We start from the raw sequence: 27,120 nt of genomic DNA on the forward strand, positions 1-27,120 counted from the left end.
CCTGAGAGGAGACCTTGTAACCAAACCCTAGATCTAGACAAACCTTAGTAAGCTTTAGGTCAATAAGCCTGCAACCATTAGATTAAAAAGTCCATTCAACCAAGTCAAGGCTTGGTCAGTGTTGAAGAGAGACATGGGGGATCCACGGTCGAAATTACGGCCGCGTCCTGATACGGACGAGGGCTCAAAGCCTCGGGTTTGCGGGGCCAACTGGCCTGGACAGGTATTCTTTTCATGCTCTCTGGATCAAAGCTGACTCTGCCACTGACATGATAACAGATCTGCTCATTTTGAACAAATTTGAACTTAGATTAGAATTTGATTGACCCCCACTCTTTATCACTTTTTAAAAATAAGTTTGTGGTTTGGATCTAGTCCACCTTCATTTCGAGATTGTTCTGATCTACATCGTGAACGATTACATAATATTACACATTAGAAAAATACACTGCTCAAACTTAGTAAAATCGACAATAGGGTTCAGGATTTTTTTGAGTTTCGCTATCAGGGTTGACATGGGGAAAAATCGTCGTGAAGTCTGGTTGAATATGTAGGGCAACAATACCTCCTTGTCAAGTAGGAATACTACCTTATAAAGTTCCTAAGCCACGGTCACCTAGACTTTGAAATTGTTCATACTCCTTGCCTCTTTGGCCTATGTTTTACCCCTCATCGTCATTGTCATCATTCTAAATTATGTCACCCGCGACTCTATTCAGGGGTGCAGCTGCTATGCCTGGCTCTCTCAACTCCATTCCAAACTTACCTAAGTCCCTCTTCTTCCGCAGTGTAGGTTCTAGTACCTTGCGACACCTCACACTCTACTATTGTTGGCTCACGCCAATCATCTCGCATTTCTCCATCATCACTGTCGTTGTCCTCATCGATGCCCTCATTGAAATCAAATTTGAGCAAAGAAAGAGCACCAACCAACCATCATTTGTTGGCATCTAACGGTCTGGGACAACTAGGCAAAATGTAAAAAACCCATATGAAGGTCTAATATATTTTTTCATGATAGTGCACTTGATACCTACTACCATTGTTCATAAAATCATCCGATCTAACCATCAACCACCTGGTTAGATCGGTTTTGGGCGGTTAGGGTGATCAACCTGTATTTAAAAAAATAAAATAAAATAATGTATATAAATTCTCAAAAATAAAGAATTTGATTTGTAATGCATTTTTAAATATTCTTTACATTATGGTAATGATTAAAAATTGTTTTGGTCATTAATACTCACTTTTATAATTTCTCATATTTTTTATAAAATTTTAAAAATAGCCATTGGAAAATATAAAATGGGTTTTTCAACTTCATTTGAACGTGTTTTGTTTTAATCATTCTTTATATGCTTTTCATATTTTAGCAGTTTTTTTTTTTTTTTTCAATACTTTTTTTACCGCCTGGGAGTAGCCCGGTTAGAGCGGTTGAATCGGTCGGTTTACTGATTAGGCCAGTTAAACTGCTTCTATTCCCATGCCCGGTTGATCGTTCCAGTTCGATTTTGTGACCACTGCCTACTACGTGCCTAATGATAGTTACTAAGCCATATTAATGTAGAAATCAGGATTGTGCTTGATTAGTTAGCAATTTCTATTTAGCAGTGCTACATCTCAAGTTTGATACCTACCGTTGAACTACCCAAGAGAAAATAAAATAGATTGACCTACTTATTTATCCAAAGAAAAGGCAGGACAACTTCAAAGTAATGGTCGCACTTTAGTCGCATACTAGTAGAAATTGAATCCCGAATGAAGATACCAACAATTGAATTGATAAAATAAATCTAATAAAATGATTGACACAAGCTATTTGTATGTAAGACCATCTGACTTTGATGTAAGAAAATTATCATCATCCATAGTCATAAGATGAGAAATCGGTAGGCTAAGGGCATGCCACAATGTTAAATAAACTTTTTCTTTGACTTTGAGGCCCAATTTTGTATCGAATGACTAGGGGTGATTGTAACCATACTATGTAAAAAGTATACACTTTTAGTGTACACTTAAATAAGGAAAAAGTTTATATAAGGGAAACGCCCTAAACAATCAAATAAGGCATACCTCGAAAATCTCTAAATCAATCATCTTGACCTCAATATATATAAACATGAGAAAAACTGGATTTCTTGTATCAGCTATAGTGCACCATGTAATGCATTTTTTGGCCCGTTAAGTTTCAAGTGTTCAAAGATCTGCTCGATCTACACTATGTTTCAAGTTTTAAATTTTATAATTAGTTATAAAAATAAATTTTCAGGCCATCACAAAATATTTATAGTATTGAGACAATGTCTTTAGACACTATTTGAAGGTGCACCTTACTTTGATTGTTTAGGGTCCCAGCCTTATACAAACCATTCCCCTTAGTATAGTAAATCGATCGATTAATGCACTATATGAAAATTTCAAGTACATAACCTTTGGAATAGGGTCAACTCGGGATCAGCCGGTGACCAATCCCGATCTTTTGATCACTGGTTTTGAGGTGTACCTTGCTTCAATAGTACAAGGTTGACACCTTACACAAACCTCACCCTTTAGATAAAGGGGTTGTATATTACGAGACTAATTACTTTCGGTGCAAGCAAGTTTCAATTACCTATAGCCATTAAATGTGAAATATGATAGCTTGGGTATGTCACAAAGTTTAAAAAACTTATTTTCCACTTTGAACATGGTCAACATAATAAAAATATCTACCGAATTTCACTTGGAATGTTCAAGATTAATTGTTACCTCCATCTACCGAATATAAATAGTCTTACGGTATAGTATTCCTTTAATAAATTTTCCTAAATTCTAAAACATATATACATTCTCAAAATGTGTTTCATATCCTAAATGCATGTGTATTAATTTTGGAGGGAGACTACATTCCGTTCAAATAAATGCGCCCATATGAGCACAACAAAATGTTTAGTATGCGAAATGCATGCCAAAGGTAAACAAAATAAAATACCTCATGTAAACTCCCACTAGAGATACGTCCGCCATGCATCAACCTTCGTAACCCTCGGTTTAGCCATAACTTGGTTTATCTCCAATGTATATCTGTTGTAGTAACCAGTCGATTGCACGAACTGGCCTCATAACCGGGCCATGGGCAGGGTCTGAGTAGCCTAGAATCAGTCTAGGTAACCCGCTCTAATCGGGCCGGTCCAAAACATGTTGAAAAGGTCAAATAAACTATAAAAAAAATCTCAAAAGATTTTAAAAATATGAGAAAGTATAATTAAACAAAATACCTCCGAGATTAAAAAAGTACTGGAAAAATGAATTTTTAAAAAAATCAAGTTGTACTTACGGGTATTTTAAAAATAATACAAAAAGATGAAAAATAGTAAAAATAAGTATTTATGATCAAAATACTTCTCTAATCTTTTTTTTTGAAACAATAGAAAACACTAAAAACTTATTATAAAAAGATTTCTTATTTTTTTAATTTTTAATTTTTTTTTGAAGTTAAAGCAATAGCAAGGGATGCGTCCAACTTGGCTGTGCTTTAATCATGATTGATCAGCCTTAAATATCAACATTTGCATGTCAATGTGTATGAAGCCTTCACATAAAAACTAGATTAAACATATTCTCTCCGTCAATCAAATAATTCTACCCAAAAACTCTATAAAAGGAGCATGACACTCTCTTTTAATACTTTGTGATTCATTTCTCCTTTCATTTTATAATCGTGTAGTTCTTTGATTAATAAAGTTACGTGCGCATGTCAAAAAAGAAGAAGAGTATTTATGATCGGATCTTCATCTTACCAATACCAAAATCACTAAGGATACTTTCGACATTTTTGGGCGCATGCCCATTCTTGTTTTTGGATTTTAAATTGTTATCCAGACCAGGAATCGGGGAGGTCAGCTTGGGAACATGTTGGATCCCCCAACAACTTCTTCTTTTTTTTCAAACTTTTTTGGGTGTAGTCCAAATGTTTAAAAACCCCAATAACTTTTTTTCATTTTATTTTATTTTTATTTGTTGGTATTTTCTCGAATTGATGATCCAATCTGATCTGGATTAGGGATCCTGAAAAAAAAAAAAAGAAGACGACAAATCCGGAGATTTTGTAATTACAATCTACATTTGACTCTAATTTTGTAATTGCCCTCTGTATTTAAACATGCAGGTTTTCTCCACAGGACGGCACCCAAATGTCCTCTGAGCTCTGCTCTTCTTCTACAGCTCCCAATTCTTGGCCTCCGGGGTGATCTCACCTCCATTTAACCGAAATCTGGTCTCTTGGACGAAAATTTGGAAGCTTTAGTACGAGATCTGACGCATTTGGCTGTGAAATTGAAGTTGGACAGGGAGGAGCAATGGAGAATTTGATATCCCTGGTTAATAAGTTGCAGAGGGCGTGCACTGCTCTGGGTGACCATGGAGAAGAGAGTGCACTGCCTACTCTTTGGGACTCTTTGCCCGCCATTGCTGTTGTTGGTGGTCAGGTTAGCTTCTCTCTTTCTCTCTCTGTGTATATATATAATATAGCATGGAAGTGTCTTAGGCTTTTCCTTCTACTGTTGTTTCCTTTTTTATTTTTCATTTAATTGTTGTAGTTTATGATCTGTTGTTCCCTCTTTCAATCAGATCTATCCCTTTTTCGTTTTATTTTGTGCATGATAATCTGATTTCACCTTTTCAATTCGCATGAAGTTTGATCTGTCATGAAATAAGGATATTCTATCTTGTGTTTGATCTTCAATGCCTTTGGAATGTACTCATGTTTTCTTGATTAATTGTCTGTAAATTCTGGTGGATTTAATTGCTGTCTAGTGGATTTAATCTCTGTTCATCATATCCACAGATCTTGCTCAGATGCGAGATGTTTGTAACTTAGTTCAGTCATAAGTGCGTTTGATACCTATTATAGGTCAAATCGCTATGATAGTACCTTATTCAGTTGATCATCGACCCGGCCCTGAGTTGTCCTTGTTTTCTGTAAAACTTTGGAGTTTCCTTGCAGTTCTTACCCTTTCTTTATTCCTCTTCTTTTCGGCATTGACAATATGATACAATTTATTTGCTTGAATTACTGGCAACCTTTAATTCAACTCGTGTTTTTATTTTCCGAGTGAGCATTTCTATATTGAATCAAAAGATATAGCAATTCAGTTTTGTGTTCCAATTGAAAACTATTTCATAGAAACTCATTATTGTAATTTGATTGAGTAAATGCTTATTCTAGTTCTAAAATTGCGTATGAATATATTGAACTTATGGTATGTTGGTGCTGTTGGCTCTGTTTCTCCTAAGGATGTGTTCTTTGATACTCAATTCTTCGATAAATGATTATTTGTTTGGTTTACCGAATGACATAAATAATATTTCTGAACAACATTCTTGCTGAGACAATGAGAAGCATGGAGGTTAATGATCTTGGGACGTGTGATATTCCTTAAAATATAGTGAGCTCAAGTGACAGTATCTTTGTTATTGAATTTATACTATATTCTGGTCAAAAGGTCCAGTTCTTATTCCTTGCGAACAATATATGAAATTTATGTGCATTTTCATTTGTGTTTTAAGATTTGAAAAAAATATACTATTTTAGTTTTGCTTTGATAATATGAAGAAAAAAATGGTTTTGTTTGATAAGCATTACATACATTTGTCGATAATGATTTACAGAGCTCTGGAAAGTCCTCAGTTTTGGAGAGTATTGTTGGAAAAGACTTTTTACCTCGTGGATCTGGTAATGCCATCTCAACTTTTCCACCCTTATATGCACACACATGCACATACATACATAAAAATACATGTAAACACATACATGTGCATTTCTCTCTTCAAATATCTATATCTGTGTTTACATTTTGTACATACATAGACATCCATTTTTTTGCTGCATGTGGGGGTCTTGTTTAAAGTACTTGATCAAAAGTTTCTTTTTTTTAAAAAAAATGAAATATTTGGGGTTTATTCATTATATATTTGGATTTTGTTAAATATTATTGAAACATTATTGCAGGTATCGTTACTAGACGACCTCTTGTATTGCAACTTCATAAGATTGATGAGGGTAGGGAATATGCAGAATTTCTTCACCTTCCTAGAAAGAGATTCACAGATTTTGGTGAGTGTTTCTTTTTGAAACAAGTGTATACATGTGCAATTGATGGACTAACATTGAAATAGTCGATGACCTTATATTAATAAGTACAGAGAAGTGAGCTGCATTTTGGTTGATGTAAGGATAGATATTGCGGTTGGTGCACTAGGGTTTATGTAATGTGATTAAAGATATCTTATTGATTTTTCATCTATAAAATATCATATTTTATCGTTGTAAGTGACACGCGATCTCAAGTTTAGGTCAATATTTTTGACATTTCTATGTATGCACTTGCCATAGTAATCAAAGGCAACTTGAGTCACTTCTCGTGTTTTGCTACAGTTGAGGTGTATCTTGAGCATCTCAAAATGCATCATTGATGTGTATGGTGCCAATTTCGGCCTGAATATTATGGTGCATTAAAGTGTTTTTAATATGTGGGATGTGGCCCGATGCGTTGTTGGGGGGGCAATGCGGTGTTGAGGTTCAGATACGGGTGCCTTTTGAACATAGAGCTTCTTCATTGCCTCCAAAAGTATCAGCTTTTGGAGATTCTATATCCACTATCCCCTGATAGATCATATAATATATTACAAAGTAGAAACTAGAAACTTGAAGCTAGTTTCATAAAACATTCAACAACCATAAGGAAATGGGTACAACATCTCCCACGTATTAATTTTGAGCTTTCCCTTTCTGTCCTTTCTAACCCTAGTTGTTCCTACCATATGCCGAGTACCCCGCTTTAATTTTATGGTTATAACTTTTACTTTTTTATTTTCGGGAACTAACTTATAATTAAAACTCTTTCTACAATATTTAAGGCGATTACTTGAAGCAAATATCGATTTTCTTATCGGCCCTTGAAACCCTCGATTTGTTGTCAAAATTTCGCTAAAACTTTTTCAAATCAGCACCCAAAAGAAACAAATCAACAACCAAAGATCAACCAAGATGAAAATCTAAGAACTTCAAAAAAATAAATTTCTGCCACTTTTGTTTTTTGATCGATTTGATGAAGTAAAGGCCACAGATGTGGCTGTTTTTGGTAATTTCGAGGGTTTAGTAGCGCCCCCCCCCCAAACCCTTTCCCTCCTTTTTCGTGGCTTAAAAAGTAAAAAATACCCCTTCTCGAGAGCCTTTTATTTATTTTTTTTTCACATCACTCGCTGGCCGCATATGCACCCTATGTGAGCTATGTGGGATGCGGCGCATCCCATCAAAGCGCGTATGCGGCCCAATACGATGCAGTTGCCAGCGCATAACGCATTTTGCGGCAACATATGCGGCGATGTGGCCTCATTTTAAAACCATGGTGTGCAACATAAGGCTTGTGCCTCTAGCTTAAGAGAAAAAGGAAAGGAAAATGGCTTTTATGGAGGTTTTTTTTTTAACTTCTTGTTGGGTAAAATTCTTCTTAGAAACTAGTTACGTAAGTTAAGTGCCAATTATTACCCTTGAAAGCCTCATGCCTCTTAACTCTTTTGTAGATCACATTGTTTTGGAAATTTATTTATGTTAGCAAAATATAAAATAGTTAGATAATGGCTAGATGACAAGCTTATGGCAGCTGTTCTTTGGCTTTTAGGGTTAGGGGCCTCTCATTCAGATGCGAGGGTACAGTTTTGGGTCAAAATCCCTGTATGAAGGAGTTTAGAGCTATATGGATGCCTTTATTATTTTGGTACTTAATTTTGTGCATAATTCATTTAGTACCTAGTTCCAAACTTGTCGAGACAACTGCATTATTCTTCTAATGTCCACAATTCTTTTAAATATTCTTCTTGAGCTTTGAGTTGCTTTGTCCTATTAATATGTGCATGATAAATGGGTAGATGATATGCATCAATTTTAATGGCTTTTCATGTCTAAGTTTTATCCTGTATGGATTTGTAGCTGAGTAAGTATTATAGATGATATTTATAGGTTTTTTAGTGTTGAATGTTACTGATGTAAATCATTTGGCTTTATAATATACTTGGAAAGATATCCCTATCTTACTATTTGTACTCATGTTTTCACTGTTCCCACCAATGTTTTTGTAGGAATAAGCAAAGCACATGCTGGCTAGCATCCCCACACATCTAAGTGGGTGCAGTTGGCAAATTCATGGTTGCAAATAATTATCCTCTTCTTTATTATTTTGTCTAATACCCTCTCCTCTATCAATCACTTTATTGAGAGTCAAATTACTTCTACCCGATATTCATTGTTCACTGCCTTGTTATAATTTTGAGGGCATTTAGTCCTCTGAAAATCCTTAGACATAGGATGTATCATATTGGGATTCCTTTTGCCACCAAAGGATTGTAAGGTCTTTGGGGGGTCCAAGTTAAGGAGTAGTTTTCTTGACATTGCAATTATTTATCCAAAGTCTAATTGGTATGATGTCTATATATTTAGCCATAACTAATGGCAGTTAATGTTTAGCTGTATTAAACATGTTTAAACTTTTAAGATATCGTCATCATAGTTGTTGTTTTGGAGTAAGGATCATTCTATAGTTAATGACTGCTATAGATAGGGCTGCTTGAGGATTTTGGAGGAACTTTCATTATATTAGCCAATCTTTGGCTACAAACATTTTGGAATTGGATTCTTTACTTTTCAAGTTATTGGTTTATTCTTTCCTCATTACAACCCTGTAAATGACATTTATGCTCTTCTTTGTTTGCTCTTCTTTGTTTATGCTCCATTTGAGTATCTTCCTAGTAATGCTTGCCCCTTCAACATATGTTTTTTGTTTTTTCTAGTTATAGTGGGGACAGTTAAGTTTCTGCATCCTCTATTCTATTTGAATAACTTTTTTCTTTTCTAATGCATAAAGAAAATGTTGGCTCCATTTTTGCAGCCCTTGTGAGAAAGGAGATTTCAGATGAGACTGATCGGGTGACAGGTCGTACTAAACAAGTGTCAACTGTACCGATTCACCTTAGTATCTATTCTCCTAATGGTAATATGCGATTATGGATTGGCTTTGTTCTTTTTCTCAGTAAGTAAATTATAATTATTATTAGTGTTTCTTTTTCCTTTGCACGTCTTGGGTACATGTAAAGGTTGGCGCCTTGTTTTTGTCACCAGTCTTCATTTTGTTAGTGATGACTCTTAAAAACAATGCTATAGTTCTTATTGTAAATGAGCATGCCATCTCTTGCTCTCTCTCTCTTGCTCTCGCTCACAGCTCGTGGTTGGCAGGAATATGGCTGCAACATTCTTAATTTCAAGAGGAATTTGTTTTGATAGTGTGGATTGTAATGTTCTTGAAGTTTGATGGGGCTATCATCTGAACCTGCTCATCTATCTGTCTGTTCTAATTGCTGAGTTGACTGATTTGTTTATTTACTTTTTGGGGACACTGAAATCGTTCCAGATTCAGGAGCCATATGCCACATACTTGTGGTTAAAATTAGCATTTTTTAAATAGTTCTTTCCTCCATGGATCAATGAGCAACAATGTGAATTTTCTTATTTGAATGAAAATAAAGAAGAAAGCAAGCAAATCTAAATCTCAATGTAAAATGTATATTCCCAAATTTCCATTAAACCTTTTGTTTCCTGAAAATTCGATATAGTTTATGCATCCTCAAGTATTAAGTATATGTTAAGAACACGGATTTTTTGTTTCTTGGTTATTTCTAGTGTTTAGAAACACCGCTCAGTTTGAGGCAAGGATTCAAACATCATATTGAAGAGTCACTTATCAGAGAAAAAAAAGAATTGAAGAGTCCTATTTGAAAGCTGTTGGCGATGCTCATACATGCATGTTCGTGCACTTGTGTTTCTGTACTTGCATGTGCATGAATTATTCATAATGTGCCATAAAAGTGGTTATTTGGTTCCCAAGTATCCTGATAGGCTCAGGTATGGTTAATTTATGATTGGGCTTGCTTTCTTTCAACAGTTGACAGGTCTATCTGATTTTGAGAATATGTAAAAAGCATCCTAGGTGGTGTTTTCTTGTTGTGCTTTACCTATGGTTTCTCAAGTTGGACATAGGCAAACTTCCCTGCATATGCAAGTCCTGATTTGCATATCCAATTTATGTTGTCCTGAGAAAATGTTACAAAGTGAAAATAGAATAATACTCATGTGATTTCGGTATTTTGCATTCTTTCAACCGGTTGACAGGTCTTTCTGATTTTAATAATAATTGTTAAGAGGCTTTGTCTATCTTGTTCACTTGTCATGCTTTAGTGATCGATTCTCAAGTTGGACTTGGGCAGCAATTTGGTATGGGCAATCTGCCCTGCATATGCAAGTCCTGATTTGCATATCTGGTAGATGTTTTTCTAAGAGAATATCACATAACGAAAATAATATGATACTCATGGTAGTTGCATAATAATACAAAGAACTTTAAGATTTCAAATGGATATTATGGATGGATTTCACTTTTCAGTATCTAAAGCTGCAGGATATAATTACATTGGAAATTGCAAAAGAATCCAACATGCCATTAGTCACAATCTTTTGGCCAACAAATACTCTCTGATGGTGCAGAGAACATAGTTATTTTCTTCAAGTTCTGCTAGTTATATGTGATTGTTTCCAACAATTAGCTGCATTTAAGAAATGTCAGTAAGCATGCTTAGATTTTTGGCCTTGTTTTTTATTGGTTAGTTTCTTGTCTTCTGATCAATTTGTTTTTCACAGTTGTCAACTTGACGCTGATTGATCTTCCGGGGCTTACAAAGGTGGCTGTTGGTAAGTGCTTGCTGCTGGCTAATCTTTTGTTTTATATGTGGTTTTCCGCCTTTTTCTGTATCTTTTTTAACAATTTCTTGCAGTTCTGATTAGTTTACTTCTTCGTTTTAGAGGGTCAACCTGATAGTGTCGTGGCTGACATTGAGCATATGGTTCGTTCCTTTATTGAGAAGGTAATGTGTATGAAACTTGGGGGACTCATTGTCCATTACATTGTTCATTTCTTGTTCACTTGAGAATTTTTTTCTTTATTGTGTTATGGTCACACATGGGCTTCCTTGGAGGCGAACCATTCTGGTACTGTATCTGCACTAACATGTGATCTTTGGATTTCTTGTGTTCTGGTGTTCTAGTGCTTTCTTGCGACCTAGGAGGATTTCCATTTCATTTGGAATTCTTAAACACTTAGGAATCCCTTTTCGCTGTCTGTGGCATTATCTACGAATCAAAGCTTTCTTTTGATCTCTGTGTGAGTTGCATGCCATTTGAATCCGATCAGTAACTATGCCGATCAAGTAATTTGTTCTTGAGTTCAAGACTGGAATTCCAGGGAGTCATGGATCATGAAAGGATCTACTAAAGAACCTAATGTTTAGGAATCTTGAAAGATGTGGAAGATGCTTACTTCTAATTAGAGGATTTTGTAGATGGAAGGATATTGATTGGCAAGTGTCTACACTCTAGTCCTTCATTAGACCATTACAAGGAGAGAACAGGCAATCTTTTCTGCCTGGATCTGATTGAAATGTATTAATATGCTTTTTATACTGTGTTATCAACCTTTTCTGTAAGATTAATTTAAGATGTTACACACTTTACCTTTGACCTTTTTCTTACTGAGAATAATTATCAATCTAATGACCCAAAATCCAGTTTGTAACTTGTTTGCCTTCAGTCCACAGTGAAAGTTTTACCAAGACGCCTACATGTTTGAGATTTGAAAAGTTATATATCACAAATGCTAGGTGAAAATGCCCAAAGTTCGAAGAAAGCATCTCCATAATTGTGACAGCCATGAATACTAGATATATGTTGAGGGAATTTATAAGAACCGGCTTCAATTATTCTGATTCATGTTCTCTTAGGGAAAAATTTACAGATCCTGTTGTTTTTTACAATTGTTTTCTTGGCTTATGACCTCGCCAAGCCTAAATCACTTTTTTGCAATCTTCTCAATTATGTATTTGAGTTGATTGTTGTGATCAACGCATTTTTCTACAAGTTGCTCTGAATCTTAAGAAATCCTTGGTTTGAAGAGAAACTCCTGTCTCTGATAGCTTGTCATCAAGTTTTATTGCTGGACTATATATATTACATGGATTGGGTTTTCTTGGTGTAACGACCAGTGTTATCTCGATACTCTATATATAGGGTGGTATCGCATATCAACACTGGTTTACACTTAAAGACATGTCGACACTTAGAGAAATGGGCCCGAAACGTGAATGTACATGTCGGCTGATGTCATCATTTTCCAGGATGTTGTCGATACTTTAAAATAAAACCTCTTGCAATTTTTGACATACAATATTAGATCTCCACATGGTAGGCACCAGTGTTTCAAAAAGCGCTAGGCGACAACTAGGCGGTTGGGGGGATCCAGGCCGCCCAGCGCCTAGGCGGGCGCTCAGAACCTTGGCAGCCCAGTAGAATTTTTTTTTTTGGGATTTTCTCTCTCTAAAATAGCCTTTAATGGGTTTTAGGTTTCAAATGAGCCTAAAATCCAAAATTTTGCCCTTTTAGTATTAAAAAAAATGACCCAAAAATACTCTCAAGGAGCCACATTTCCGCCTTTGGGTGGGCGCAAGCCTTGGGCAGTCGCCTAGGCAGATTTAGGCGGCCGCCTAGGCGGGGTCTTGGGTGCCTAGGCTAGGCGGACGCCTAGGGTTTTCCGCCTATTTTTGGCGCCGCCCCCTTGACCTCCTAGGCGGCCCCCCATGCGCTGGGCGGTCCGCGTTTTGAAACACTGATAGGCACTTACTTTTTTCTTTTGGCAAGTCCATGGTTCCATTTTCTATAGATTGAATGTTTTTTCCTATGTCTCCTTTTACTATTCTTTAGCAATAAAGTGGTATACCATGCTCATGGTGGAAATGGAACCCTTCTTCAAGTGTTCCACATTGGCACATGCTATCATATTACCATTAGTTGTTGAGTTGTAAGAAAGAGATGATTAAATTAAATACCCTTAATAATATTTTAGGAGTTGTAAAAGGATATGCTCATAGTGGGGTTCAAACTCTCATCACCTTGCATTAAAAATATTCTAGCAACTCTCCAATCGTTTAACAAATACTATAAAATGGAATACCATATCGTGCTATCACATTACCATTAGTTGTTGAGTTGTAAGAAAGAGATGATTAAATTAGATACCCTTAATAATATTTTAGGAGTTGTAAAAAGATATGCTCATAGTGGGATTCAAACTCTCATCACCTTGCATTAAAAATATTCTAGCAACTCTCCAATCGTTTAACGAATACTATAAAATGGAATACTATATAGTATAACATAATATTTAATTAATGGAATACTATATAATATAATATAATATAATATTTAATTATATAAAATAAATGTATGGGCTTATCTTGTTGTCTTGGCTTTTTAGACAGATGTAATAGATACTTAAGACACTGACAACCGTCGATGTTCATGTAACATTGGTAACGACACAAATTTTTCGGGATTCTTATTCCTGTTCACGGACAAAGTGACAATCGACTGCATCATTGTTACGGACTTTGATCTTCTTTTAATTGGGTAGAAACATGAACTTTAAAAATCTGTATGATTCAGCCAATTAAGGCATAATTGATTTTTTTTGGCCACTTGTTATGGGATGGGATTTTAGTAAAAAAATGTTGGTTTGTGCTGTCTCTTTAAAATATAGCCATGTCTCTGAATTTTGTTCTTAATGACATGAGGAATGGGACACCTTGTACTCATATTTGGCATTCACTTTAGTACCTGTGCCCATGCAACATTGTTGTTTGACAATAAATATAGGTCTTGGCATAATAATCACTATTGCTATTAACATGTGTTCGAAGACCATTCTCAAAAAAAAAAAAAAAATTTGTGTTCTCAGACATTTGTGTCAGGTCTGAGTGACTGATGCTCAGTTTAAATACAGCAAAGTAAAATCGGCGAATTTATAAATCTGCCCTTTTACGAAATGAATGCATAAAGAAATGTGTAAACCCTTGACTATCCTGAACTTCATGATTTACTGCTCCAATGTTTATGATTCTCTGAATTCTGAAATCGTTGAGGATTGATCTGTTAGGAGCGTCTCCAGATCTATTCTTTCTACTCCATGATGTTCATTACTGAGGTTCATGAAAATGAGTTTGGAATTTGAAGATTGATGGCAACTGAGCTTTAGAAGAGATATGGTTGATAGAGGCTAATAAAGTTCCAGTGATTGACATGTATATATCACTCGTGAATTGGTTCTTGATGTGTTTTGTACTTCAATTGGTTTTCATGGCTTTGCTGAATCTCTTTTTGTGATTTCTCTTGTACACCTGTGAAGTAGCTTCAAGGGTTTGGACATATATATGATTGTATATGGGCTTTTTTGTCTTTATTGAAACTTGAAATTTGTGGTAATATTTTGTCATGGTGGTAATACAAATATTTAAGGGAAACTACTTGTCCATTTGAATGCGCTTGTTTACCTTTCAGCCAAACTGCATCATTCTTGCCATATCTCCTGCCAATCAGGATCTTGCTACTTCTGATGCAATCAGGATATCACGTGAAGTAGATCCCAAAGGTAACTGTTCTACAATTCTGTAATTGGGATTATCTTGTTTGGCGTGAACTGATGCCGTTTGTGTTATGTTCATGCAATGGCTAGTGATATTGGAATCAGTGACGTACCGTCACTTCCTGAAGTTATATAATCTACTGTTACTATAATTGCCTTTTATTTTGTGATTTTTAGGGGAGAGGACATTTGGAGTATTGACAAAGATAGATCTGATGGACAAGGGTACTGATGCAGTTGATGTGCGTGGGCTTATCCTTCTCTCCGAATGAATCACAATTAATGTCTCCTTATTCTTGACGTCCCTTGTACATGAATGCAATCAATGTGCCTTATTCTTGATGCTTTAAGAATTTAATACAATTTAGGATTAGAAAATTTGATGCACTAGTCTAGCCTGAGCTCGGTTGCTAATGACTTAATACATAGAAGATGGCATTCTCATCAACAATAAATACGAATGCAGGAGCATTTTCATTTCTATTTTTTTTTGGATTTTTATTTTTGTTGCTAGACTTCGATATTTTTTTTTATAGCTTTTCGTTTTTGCCTTTTATTTATTTTGCAAAGCTGATAATTTCTGCTTTTGTTTGCCAACTACATGGATGTTTTAGTTGTTTATCTTTATTGCTGATTTTTGCAATACTGATTTTAGTCGTATTCTTGATTTCCCACCTTCTACCATTGATTGACCTTTTACTTGTGGATGGAATAACGAAATATCCAGTGCAGTCTATATCTGCAATTCCTTTTTTTTGTTTTTTGACAATTTAATGAATAACCAGAAGACAATAATTGGACTGCTAGTCCTTCATGCCCAAGTTCTTTATGCGCCATGGATACCCTTTTGAAAAACGTTTTGTGACTCTGTGCATGAATGCATTTATATGTGTGTTTCTATGTCTTTATGTACATATATGGGCGAATGAAACTTCTATATCTTTACTCCTATTTCTTATTCTTTTAGATTTTGGAAGGAAAAGCATATCGTTTGCAGTTTCCGTGGGTTGGTGTGGTCAATCGCTCTCAAGCTGACATTAACAAGAGTGTCGACATGATTGCTGCACGCCGTAGAGAGCGGGAGTATTTTGCAAATAGTCCCGAGTACAAACATCTAGCTCACAGGATGGGTTCTGAACATCTAGGAAAGATTCTTTCAAAGGTTTGCTGTTAACTGTTACTAGATGCAATTCTATAATGGTTTGTCTTTGGGATTTAACTAGTTGGATTGATGTGTCTGTGTTGGTCAAAGCTTGTCCGAGTATAACCTCAAGTCTTTTAATAATTGTTGCTGCAAGTTTATATGTTTGTGTGATTTGTATTGATGCATCTGGTTTCATGTCTGTTTTTGCAGCATTTAGAGACTGTAATCAAATCCCGGATACCGGGCCTCCAGTCTCTTATCAGCAAAAGCATAGCTGAACTGGAAGCAGAACTAAGTCGTCTTGGAAAGCCTGTTGCTGCAGATGCAGGGGTAAATAATTTATTTTATTATTCAATTTGCTCTCTATCAGTTCTTGGAATTGTATCAAGCCTTTGCCGTTTTCATATCAAGAAGCTCATGTAGGTAGCGAGATGGGGGCCTGCTGATGTGGTTTTAATACTGAGCCCATATGGATATGTGGCTAAATGATACAGGAGTCCTTGTGGCTAAATTTTCTAAATATATTTAATTTTCATATTCATTTGTCCAGAACATCTTAAAACTCATTTTGATTTGTCGTTTTGGGACTAGCCCAAGGTGAAGTAACTCAGCAACCTGGAAAGTCTCATGTTTTAACATGAGAATCGCTAGGGAAGCCTGTTTCAGGTATTTTATCAATAGACTTGAGCCTCACTGAGGCTTGGATGAGAGTTGATTCGTTTTGAATTGGCTTGGGGGCCTCTCAAGACCCTAGCTGAGTCAGACTTAAGATAATTGTTTGCACATGTTCATATTAATTGTCAAAAAAAAAAAAAAAAAACCTATATTCACCTAAGATTAAGCTCTGATTTTGTTGTATAAGTTTCTTTTTTTGAGCCTATTTCCCTCAAATCTGATGGTGCTACGGTCATGTCTCAATGAATTATGCCCTTTCTTCGTTTACTGTTTTACGGTGCTCCAGCTACTTTATTTCTCTGATTTATCTAATTTTCTATTTGCTTTTTGATATATACTATATTGGAGAAATCTTCTGTGTTTTGAATTCCATGTTTGTGGCAATAAAATGAGGTTACCAATCTGACCACCGGCAGTGATTAAACCAAGAGACGAAACCTGTGACCTTTTCAGTTCAATGCTCAGATACAAATTTCGATTACAAGAACAAATGTATTTCAAGATACAGAACTTGCCACAGAAAAAGGGACAAAATTTGCCATGAGCACATACAGGCTATTACTAGGGGGTTTCATATTTTCCCAGGTCACCTGCTTTATTGGATAGATTCTATCTTTTCAAGCACACTACGATCTTGCTGCATATTTACTTTTACTTAATATATGACATTGGCTCAGATCCGTTTTCTCATGGTGGTGGTTCATTATCTAGAAATGCTGTTATCACTTTCTCCCATCCAGGGTAGTATTACTTGTTTATTGCTATTTGATGCTTGAATGAGTCAGGATCTTTGTTTTCTGTCTTTTCTGCAGGGAAAGCTATATATGATTATGGAGATTTGTCGCGTTTTCGATCAAATATATAAGGAACATCTTGATGGAGTGTATGTGATCATGACTTTCTGGAAAAATATCTCCTTTTTAAGAGCGCAGTTTCATGTTTTTAATCTGATTTGCTGATGTTGGACCTTCATTTTTCTACAGTCGACCTGGCGGTGATAAGATCTACAATGTTTTTGATAATCAACTTCCAGCTGCCCTAAAAAGATTGCAGTTTGACAAACATCTCTCCATGGAGAATGTAAGAAAACTTATTACAGAAGCTGATGGGTACCAGCCTCATCTGATAGCGCCTGAGCAAGGATATCGTCGGCTAATTGAGTCTTCTTTGACAACCATAAGAGGCCCTGCGGAGGCAGCCGTTGATGCGGTATGTGTTTTTAAAATCCGAACGAGAGAATGTATTTAATTAAAATCTGTCCTTTTTTGTTTCTTTATCTTTTGAACATATTCTACATGCTATATAGTAAGCACATATGCTCTATTTTGAGGAGTGTGCCTAAATTCCTGTATACTAATGTTTTTGAGTTTTTTCTTTTTATGGGGCGCTTTGGTTTTAGTTTGACTTGGGAAGATGACTCTTTTATTGATATTAAAAGAAGGATAACTCTTCTATAATAGTTGTGCATTTTGTAAAAGTAGTAGAGTATCAAATCAGGTTGTTTCCATTGGAGTTGAGTTTCAGCATGTGTTGGGAAGCTGTATTGAAACCAGAAACTGGTTTAATCCATATATGTTATGGAAATAAAATATAATTGGGTCACTTGGTTAAGACTTAGAAATTTGGAATGATGTTTGAGTATTCTATAAAGATAATTTGGTAACTTGGTTGAGACTTGAGAAATTTGGAATGGTGTTTGAGTACTGTGAACTTCTAGAGGTCTGAGGGCTATATGTGCACCTGATATTTCTCTTATTGTACATTTTTGACATGGGAATAATGTGCCTATTGTGGTCCTGGTTATTACATATTGTAATACCATTAATGGTGTGCTCCGACGTATTGGTCGAGCCTGGGAGGTGTATTAAATCATCCACTTTTGCTAATCTTGTATTACTTGGTAGTTAGTGGAAGCTGCTTATCATTCCTTTATCTATATCGCAATTACTGCATGGAAATGTATACAAAGAGACCATTTACTTTTGGTACAAGAATGTCATAATCACTCATGTCCGTTATATTTCAAATTGAATGGTTGTAAAAGTGTCATTGACTAGACTCAAAGTATCAAGAACAATTTCTTGAATTTCATGACGGTGACACACCCCAGGCCATCCAATTTAACATCTAATGGCTAGGAGCAATTTATGACTTCCTTGTAAGAAAGATAAATGGTCTCATAGTATACGATCCCCTATTGCATTGTGGAGGCTATGGACTTTCTATTGTTCATGATTTCAGGTTCATGCTATATTAAAAGAGCTGGTTCACAAGGCGGTCAGTGAGACTATGGTATGTCCAATTTGTCATAATCCATTAATTTCTTAGGGTATTTTGTCAGTTAATCTTTAGAGGGTTCTATTGATGCGGCAAAGTTCTAATATGTTAATCTTGCAAAGTTGCTGCCACATCTCTCTCAAAATATGAAACATACTATCTTATTCTTTTGGAACAGTGTTATAGACAACTAAATACTGCTACTGAACTCTCTGTTCTTGTTCTACTAAATATTTTTAACATATAGGCGTTATTGTTGAAAATTTATCATGTTCTTTAAAAGATCATGTCATGAGAACCGTGAAAAACTGGAAAGAGGAAGTTGGTTGTATAAACTCAAATATGTGATGTATATTTTAATACTTTGGATACTTTCCATGTTCGGTTGCCTTTTTTTTAAAACCAATTATCTTTTATATGATTTCATAATCTTAATTTGCTAGTAGATATAAACCCAGTATTATCTTTGTAGTGTTATTGCTTCATTTCTTTTGATCTTATTTCTATATGTTTGGATTTTTCTATCAGGAGCTCAAGCAGTATCCTACACTTCGGGTTGAGGTTGGGAATGCTGCTTTTGATGCATTGGATAGACTAAGAGAAGAGAGTCGAAAAGCAACCCTGAAGCTAGTGGACATGGAGTCTAGTTATTTGACTGTTGATTTCTTTCGCAAGCTACCACAGGATATTGAGAAGGGTGGGAACCCAACACACTCAGTTTTTGACAGATATAATGATTCCTACATCCGAAAAATAGGTAAGGATGCTTTACCTCTTGCTCTAGATGTATTGAATTAGGGTGGTCTGGTTTCAGAATGCACTTCTATGAAAAATGTCTGATAACCCAGTAGAGGGCTTAGATAATTTTCATCAATCTCAATAAATCCTCAGCCAAGGTTTCTGTGTGCATGCTAATGGAAGGTAGAAGCCAAGTGGTCAAGACGTGTTTGCCGCACTCAGTTATTTACTCTCCTCTTTGTAGAGCTTTTTTTAACACCTTTAACTTACTCTGAAAATATTAGTTTACATAGGCATAATGTGTTAAGGAAATGCATTTCCTACAGGGCTAGCCCATCCCATCTATTTGTTTAGCATGCGAAATGGCCTCAGACCTAGTTTGTTGGAATGCTCGAACTCCATGCATTTAGGCTTGGCTTAACTCGAGATCCCATTTCTCATCTCACTACAGCTGGATATAGTTACTGAAATACTCTCTATTCTTTGCCTTAATTCGTTTCAAGATTAATCTGTGGTGGTTTTGTAGTATTTATTTATGTTTTCTACATAATTTGCATGGATTATCCATCTAAGAAGGAAATATCATATACTAGTCAGGTAAAACAGAAATGTCGTATCTCTATGATTTTCATCATTTTCTTTTTTTGTCCCCTCTTTTCTTGAATAGGAACAACTGTTCTGTCATATGTGAATATGGTTTGTGCAAGCTTGAGAAATTCCATTCCAAAGTCTATTGTTTATTGTCAAGTACGGGAGGCAAAGCGCTCATTGCTTGACCATTTCTTCACCGAGCTAGGTAAAAAAGAGGTGAGCATTTCTTTTTTCTCGGTTATGATGTTGGTTGTGATCATGAATTTCCTCCTCATGGGTCAATTTTTCAAAAGAAAAGGGAAAACAATCAATGTGTTACATAATTGTGACATTTTAGTGAAATTACAAAACTATCCCAACTGGGTCCCACAATAGACAAGATTGACCTGTAGTTTTTTTGAAAAGGTAAGATTTGCCTGCTGAATTTCATTATGAAAGAAATCATCAAGTCAGTAAGATAGCAAAGTGAAGAAATTACTATTCTTTTGTAGTTCATTTGATATTTACTCATCACTTCATTCATTTTATTTTATTTATTTATTTACTATCTTGTGGGGGTAGATCAGTGGGGAATACAGGCCCCTCCCTGTTTTAGAAATAGATGGTAGTTTTTGAATGTGTCAGCGGGAATGGAAACCTAGACCGGTAGCTGAAGCTTAGGTGGTGCTACTACCATGACCTCAACCTTCTTCTCATCTGTACTCATCACTTTGTGAGAAGAAATGAAATAATCAGGTTTTGATTATATGTTTGGCTTAGAAACTTTCCCAAGTATGGGGATATTTGGTTTGAATATCCACTGGAATCAGATGGTGACCTATTGCTGCTGCCTAATTATGGTTTACAGCCCTGATAGTTTTTAGCGTAGATTGAATCCCCCTAAAAGATGGGACTTTGGCTCAGCATTAGTCTTATGTTATTGGTTTTCATGCTCCATACTTGGTTTCATAGACAAAGTACATGATACACATTTATTATCTTGCAGCAAAAGCAGCTAGGATCCTTATTAGATGAGGATCCAGCAGTCATGGAGCGCCGATCTGCGCTTTCAAAGCGGCTTGAGTTGTACAAGAATGCCCAAGCAGAGATTGACGGTGTTGCATGGGCTAAGTGAGAGAGAGAGAGAGAGAGAGAGAGAGAGAGAGAGAGAATTCTTTTATTCATGTGAGGGGGAGAGGATTGTTGTAGCCTGTATTGCCCCTCCCCCCTAAATTTAGTCTTTGCCCGTTGAAGGTGGTTTCAGTTGATGGCAGTCTTCTGGCACACGATTCTTAAACTCTTTGCATGTATTTTTCTTTTTTGTGGAATATAAATATATATAATGCGATAAAACTTGAACCTTCATTTAAATGAAGGAGTTTTATTATATCTAAGGGAGAATCGTCAAAATGTACTGGTAATGATCAACATTTGTTTGCATGTCATGCCATTTGATTTATTGGGTCATCCTAATTCCAAGAAATTTCTAACCTCTCCTTTCTTTTACTTGAAATTGGAAGTTTGGATATTTAAGAAATTAGCCATCTATCCTCTTTGCTTTAAAAGAAGATTACTTCATCTGTGGCAGCCGTCAACAAAATTCGGGATAGGTGCCAAATAGTTTATCATTGTATACTTGTTTGAAAATGGTTGTTTGAATTGGCGATGGGTTATTTATTTATTTATTTATTTGTTTTTTTTGTTGAACAATGACCTTTTTGGATAAGAATCGCCCCTTGCTATGTGAATTTTAACTTTGAGGTTTATCGTGAAATTTGACCACTTCGGGTGCGACAAACATTGAGAAATTTTCTGCAGACTTTGAGCTTTGTCAATGTAACACCCCTAGGGTAGTTTGATTTCATATCTAACGACTAAGGATGATTGTAAACTAGGTACTTTTGTGGGGAGGTTTTTGGCATGGCTATGGTTGCATGTAGCTGTAACTCAAAACCAGTCTGTGGGGCTTGAAACTCTGCAAATCCATTTTAATCACCATGATCATCATCATCATTTTTGTTTCTTTTTAATTAATTGAGGTTGGCTGCATGAATTTTGGTTTTTCATTTTGTTTTATTGAAGACTATATTCTTAGAGATCACAAGTCTCATATCTTTAATATCCATAATCATGGGTTTAAATAAATTATTTGTGTTGTCCATTTCAAGATTTTATAGATCTACAAGATTTGCAACATTTTTGGATATCTTAAGTGTGCAGTTGGAAAAATGGCCATTCTTCCATTAATATCTCTCTAGCGGTTATTCTGTTCTCTCTCATCCTCTAGCTCAAAAGCTCATTCTTCCATTAATCTCTCTCTATAGCCCTGTCATGTGTCAAATCTCAGTCCTTTCCATCCATTCCTTCTTATGTTCACTATCTTCCCTTTTAATCTCTCCAACCCAATTGGGTATCAAACACAACATGGAGAAATTGTAGTTGAACCAGAGATGGAAATCAAATCTATACCTTCCTATTCTCTCTCTCAAATATCCAGAATCATATTATTAAGTAGGGAAAACGTTTTGGGGAATGATCTGTACATGGGCATACTTTAGTTTCTCAAGTGTTTTAAGGCCCCGAGGACCAAAACTACATCCTAAAATCGTTGCAAATGCATTTCTGCTTCAGATTCATGAATTTGGAGCTTCAAAACAATGCAGATCTGATGATCTTTGAAGAATTGTAGTGATTTGCTCATAAAAATACAAGTTAGACGAACTTCAAGGCTCAAGATTCTTTTTCTTTTTTTTTTGTTTCCATTTCATGATTGTGATGAAGATGAAATACATGGGTTCAGTGATCGACAATCGATCACTGAAATAGATTTTCAAAGGTGAACTCCCTACAAAGGCCTGAGTACACCTAAACACTATCCATTAAGTTGACCAGCCCAGAACCGACTTAAGTCATGCTTCTCAAGTGCAATCGGGCTGGGTTTAACGTTATTTTAGATTTTTAGAGTTTGTAAACTATACTATTAGCTGAATTTCGTACAATTTTCCAGCACCTCTGTACCCATCTCATGCCAAAAATATATGGTTGGGATGTGTTACTCGAGTCGGGGTTCAATCCGGAAACAAGAAGCTTAAACCATTCTTTTTTTGGCGTGTATACCATGCTGCCTTGGGAGCATATTGTACATGTACTCCCTCGGGCAAAACAGAAACTTGGAAGATTTTTTATTTATTAAAATTATAGGATCCATCTTATTATAATTAGATGATTATTTTAAAAAAAAAAATCTCAATTTTGAGTTCAAAAACATCTAGATTATTCCGTCAAAAAATTGGATCGTTTCGGTTCAATTTTGGGATGCCATTTTCTTAGGCATATAGAGAGTTAGATTTAAATTTTTTTTTTCCCTACGAGGTTGTTCGTCGGGTTCTAGAGAACAAATCCCAAAATTGTTTACTATATGTAAGGATGTTTTACGATAAATTATTTGGTGTACTCAATTCTAGGTTCGCATTTAGTGTGATGTATTTTCAAAATGCAGTATGATGGAAATATATGACTGGTATATTTAAAAAAAATATTCTAAGTATAGGATGATCCAATATTTCTAATATCCGATAATTCTAAAAATGAGTCAGTTCGATTTTTGGATCATCAGACTATGCCACATATCATAAAAATAAAAAATAAAAATTGTAGTAAACAAAAAAGGAGCCTTTGTGTCAAACTACCAAATTTTGAGAACAAAATGTAATTTTGGTAAACATAACCAGTCCGCGTGTAATTTATCCTTTCTAGGTGTGGTAATTGTTTGGGGGGCCCGGCGTGGCCTGGTCGGTCGGACCATAAAAGACTAGGGCCCATGCCACAAAATGTGGTCCAAGGGTGAGGCCACTCTAGCCCCAGGCCTGGGCAAGGGCCAAGACACGGCCAGCCTGGTTTGTCCTACGCTGGCCCTTTGTTCTTTACATATTGAATTAATTTTTCATATTTTCCCATTTAGCCCTTCCCACCCAGCCCTGGCCCAGCCCATCCCTACTAGGCCTAGGGCTAGTAGGGATGGAGATCAAATGTTTGAATTGTTCTTCCACTCCAGGACTTCGGTTTGGAAATTGGACATTTAGATGTGGCAAAATAGAAATAAAAATTGCCAAAGGACAAGAAAAAACATTTGAGGGTAAAACAGAAACAACATAGGACTATTTTTTTATCCTAAAAATAATGGGTTTTTTCAATCGGTGGGGGGGAGAAGTCCCTCCCATTTTTCATTAACTAAAAATGGAAAAAATACATATCACATTTTAACAGCCTTTATTGTAGGGCAATTATGTCAAATCATGAAAATAAAGGCATAGAAATATAATCCAGCAGCAGTCTAGAACACTAAAACTATAGCATCAGAAAGAGAGATTCCTTTCTTAGCAAGTGCAACTGCTATCATGTTGGCTTCACAATAGATGTGATAAATGGTCCACCTATGATCTGAATATTTGTGCTGACAATTGGATGCTATTGTGTGGAGTATCTATGGAGCTCTACAACGCCCTTGAATAGCATTTACCAGCAATGATGAATCGCTTTCAATTTGGAGTGGAAATCAGTCAAGTTTAATGGTCAGATCAACGCCCACCTTCAAAACAAAAAACTCCGCATGTGTTTGATCCAATTCCAAAGGGGGTCGACCAAGAAACAATAAAGACACTATCACCATCCTGATGACCCACAACCACCTACCATACCCGGGTTTTGGAAAAAAGCCCCATCAACATTAAGTTTGAAATGTTGGGGATAAGGGAAAGACCAAGTAACCGAGATAGAGGTTTGCGTTTTTTGGAGTCTTAGATATTTCTTTAATCTCTGCTATCTTTATACTATTTTTATTCTGTTATTTTATATATATATATATATATATGAGTAATGATCTTATTAGACCTTGTCACACCCAATAACATGGGACCCCAAAGGATCACCATCAAATCTTAATTCTAGTCCCAAAAAAGATAAGGGATTCAACGGTTAACCTACTTCCAAGCAAGTAAATGGTGACCCACAATAACTTTGTCCCTGTCTATTAAAAAATTTTCTCTCTCTATACGAGCAGTTTTCTCTCATGCCACACCCAATGACATAGACCCCAAAGGATCACCATCGGATCTTGATTCTAATCTCAAGAAAAATACGAGGATTCAACCGTTAACCTACTTCCAAGCAAGTAACTGGTGGTGACCCACAAGAACTTTGTCCTAGTCTATTAAAAAATTCTCTCTCTCTACACGAGCAGTTTTCTCTCATAAAAATGGCCAGCTAGAGTTCTCTCTCTACCAAGACAGGATAAATATCTTTCTCTCTCTACAAACCGGGGCAAAAAAAAAAGGTTAATCTCTCTCTTTCTAAAAACCGGGGCAAAAAAAAAGGTAAATCTCTCTCTTTCTAAAAACGAGGGCAAATGTATTTTCTATCTTTCTCTTAATATTATGATTTCTTTCTTTAGTTTCAATGAGTTAGTAATCTGTGAAAGGCAAACAAGCAAGGTGCCTTCGTCTTCGGTAGAGCCACAGATTTTAGAGAGAGATGTACCTTCTCTCAGTATGAATGTACATGAGCAAGACATGTATTTTGGGCTATTTTTCTTTATAAACCTAGTCATGATATTTGTAATGTGTATTCTAAAAAATGGGTTATAACGAGTAGGTTGTGGATCTCGTGATTTTTTTTTTTTTTGTGTGTGTTGTGGATTTTCTGAGCTTCTTCATCAAAAAAGTTCCTTCGTTCCAAAAAGAGGCACTATCAATTGCAACTTACTTGATTTTGAATGACAAAGTATCGGTTGTTGCTCGGAATTTTCGTAGGTTGGTTCTCCAAGTGCCTTAGAGTAGAGGTCCAAGAAGGATGGGTTGCTATGAATTCTATTGCTGAGAAAGACACCGTAGAGGTCCAAGAAGGATGGGTTACTATGAATTCAGAAATTTACTGCTGAGCAAGACGGGGTCTTTTTTCGAAGAAACTGATCAAGACAATGTCATATGTCAATCCAAAAAATTGTTAAAGACATCTTGTGTTTTGCTTGCTTCTTAATTTGTAGCAGTCCATAATGCTTGACTTGATGATTATCAACAATAGAAATTTGGTTTTATGCTTTCTGCGTGTCAAAATTTCCTTCGCATTCTTTTTGTTGATGTGTTTGTGGGTATTTGAGAGAGAGCTGAGCTGAGAACTAGTTGTTGATATGTGTATGATGGGATCATTCCCTGAAACACAATATTTTACCATTTGGACCTCTCTCTCTACATCTACCATCGATAGGAGCTCCATTGAAGATGCAATAAAAATGCTGGTTAGCGTTGACCCAGTAGAAATCGATAGGAGCTCCATTGAAGATGCAATAAAAATGCTGGTTAGAGTTGAACCAGTAGAAATCGATAGGAGCTCCATTAAAGATGCAATAAAAATGCTGGTTAGAGTTGACGCACCGTGACTTAATGCTGGTTAGCGTTGAATAACCATGACCTTATACTGCTTCCTATAGCATCATTCTTCACATTCTTTTTTCTTAGAGGAGAGAGAGAGCGAGAACAGTTGGATTTGAGAGAGAGGTGGATAGAGAAAGATAGACTGGAGTCGGTGAGTTTTATGGTGGGTGGAGGAATCGGAGAGAAACAGGCGGAGCAAGCGTTTAGGTGAGAAAGGGGCACCGTGGCTGCTGGTGACGGTTCCTCGTTCTCGATATATGTGTTTAAGCCTGCACAAGCACAAGTGCAAGCTCTGACGCATCATATACTTTTTTTTTTTTTTTTAAAAAAAAGGAAAAAATTTATATAGAACCTTAAACGAGATTGTTTTGATGCCCAAATATCTTCAAATTTATCATCTCCATATCATGATGCATGGACATGAGAAAAAAAATGATTTCAAGTTTTGGAAATAATGTATTTTATAATACATTTTTTAAGCATCAATTTTCAAGTTTTTATAGATCTATCAATCTACACCAAAGATGAAAATATATATTAAGGCAATCACAAAGATTTTCAGTGTTGAAACCACATTTCTCGACACTATTTGAAAGTAGGCTTTAATTTGATTGTTTAGGGCCCAGGCTCTATACAAACCGCACCCTTAAAAAAATATGCTTTCTATTTTATTTTACTATTTCTTCATTAGTATTTTTGTTTGAGGTGCCATGGCATCTACATTATGTATACA

General features: G+C 35.9%; 1 protein-coding gene across 2 annotated transcripts; it reads left to right on the top strand.

The window, feature by feature from the left end:
- The first annotated feature begins 4,163 nt into the window (after positions 1–4,163).
- On the top strand, positions 4,164–26,053 carry LOC18442369 (dynamin-related protein 5A). 2 transcript variants are annotated; one of them, XM_088869796.1, is made up of 16 exons: positions 4,164–4,466; positions 5,650–5,713; positions 5,990–6,094; positions 8,925–9,026; positions 10,727–10,777; positions 10,889–10,950; positions 14,471–14,561; positions 14,733–14,797; positions 15,523–15,717; positions 15,910–16,029; positions 17,187–17,257; positions 17,358–17,583; positions 18,616–18,666; positions 19,180–19,408; positions 20,057–20,196; positions 25,767–26,053. In XM_088869796.1, the coding sequence occupies exons 1-16, from the start codon at positions 4,338–4,340 to the stop codon at positions 25,791–25,793; spliced, it is 1,728 nt and encodes a 575-aa protein (XP_088725922.1). In that variant the 5' UTR covers positions 4,164–4,337; the 3' UTR covers positions 25,794–26,053. The 2 variants fall into 2 exon arrangements, with proteins under 2 accessions (XP_088725922.1, XP_088725913.1); XM_088869787.1 differs by lacking the exon at positions 25,767–26,053 and adding an exon at positions 20,966–21,369.
- Positions 26,054–27,120: the final 1,067 nt, after the last annotated feature.

Source organism: Amborella trichopoda, chromosome 1 (assembly GCF_054954075.1).
Source record: "Amborella trichopoda isolate Santa Cruz 75 chromosome 1, AtrichopodaSantaCruz75HAP2 v2.0, whole genome shotgun sequence".
NCBI classification, from domain to species: Eukaryota; Viridiplantae; Streptophyta; class Magnoliopsida; order Amborellales; family Amborellaceae; genus Amborella; species Amborella trichopoda.

Bases quoted from the DNA above. Each gene is read 5' to 3' on its own strand.
- LOC18442369 (XM_088869787.1), top strand. From the start codon at position 4,338: ATGGAGAATTTGATATCCCTGGTTAATAAGTTGCAGAGGGCGTGCACT. The intron at 4,467-5,649 runs GTTAGCTTCTCT...AATGATTTACAG, and splicing joins TTGCTGTTGTTGGTGGTCAG to AGCTCTGGAAAGTCCTCAGT. The intron at 17,258-17,357 runs GTATGTGATCAT...ATTTTTCTACAG, and splicing joins AAGGAACATCTTGATGGAGT to TCGACCTGGCGGTGATAAGA.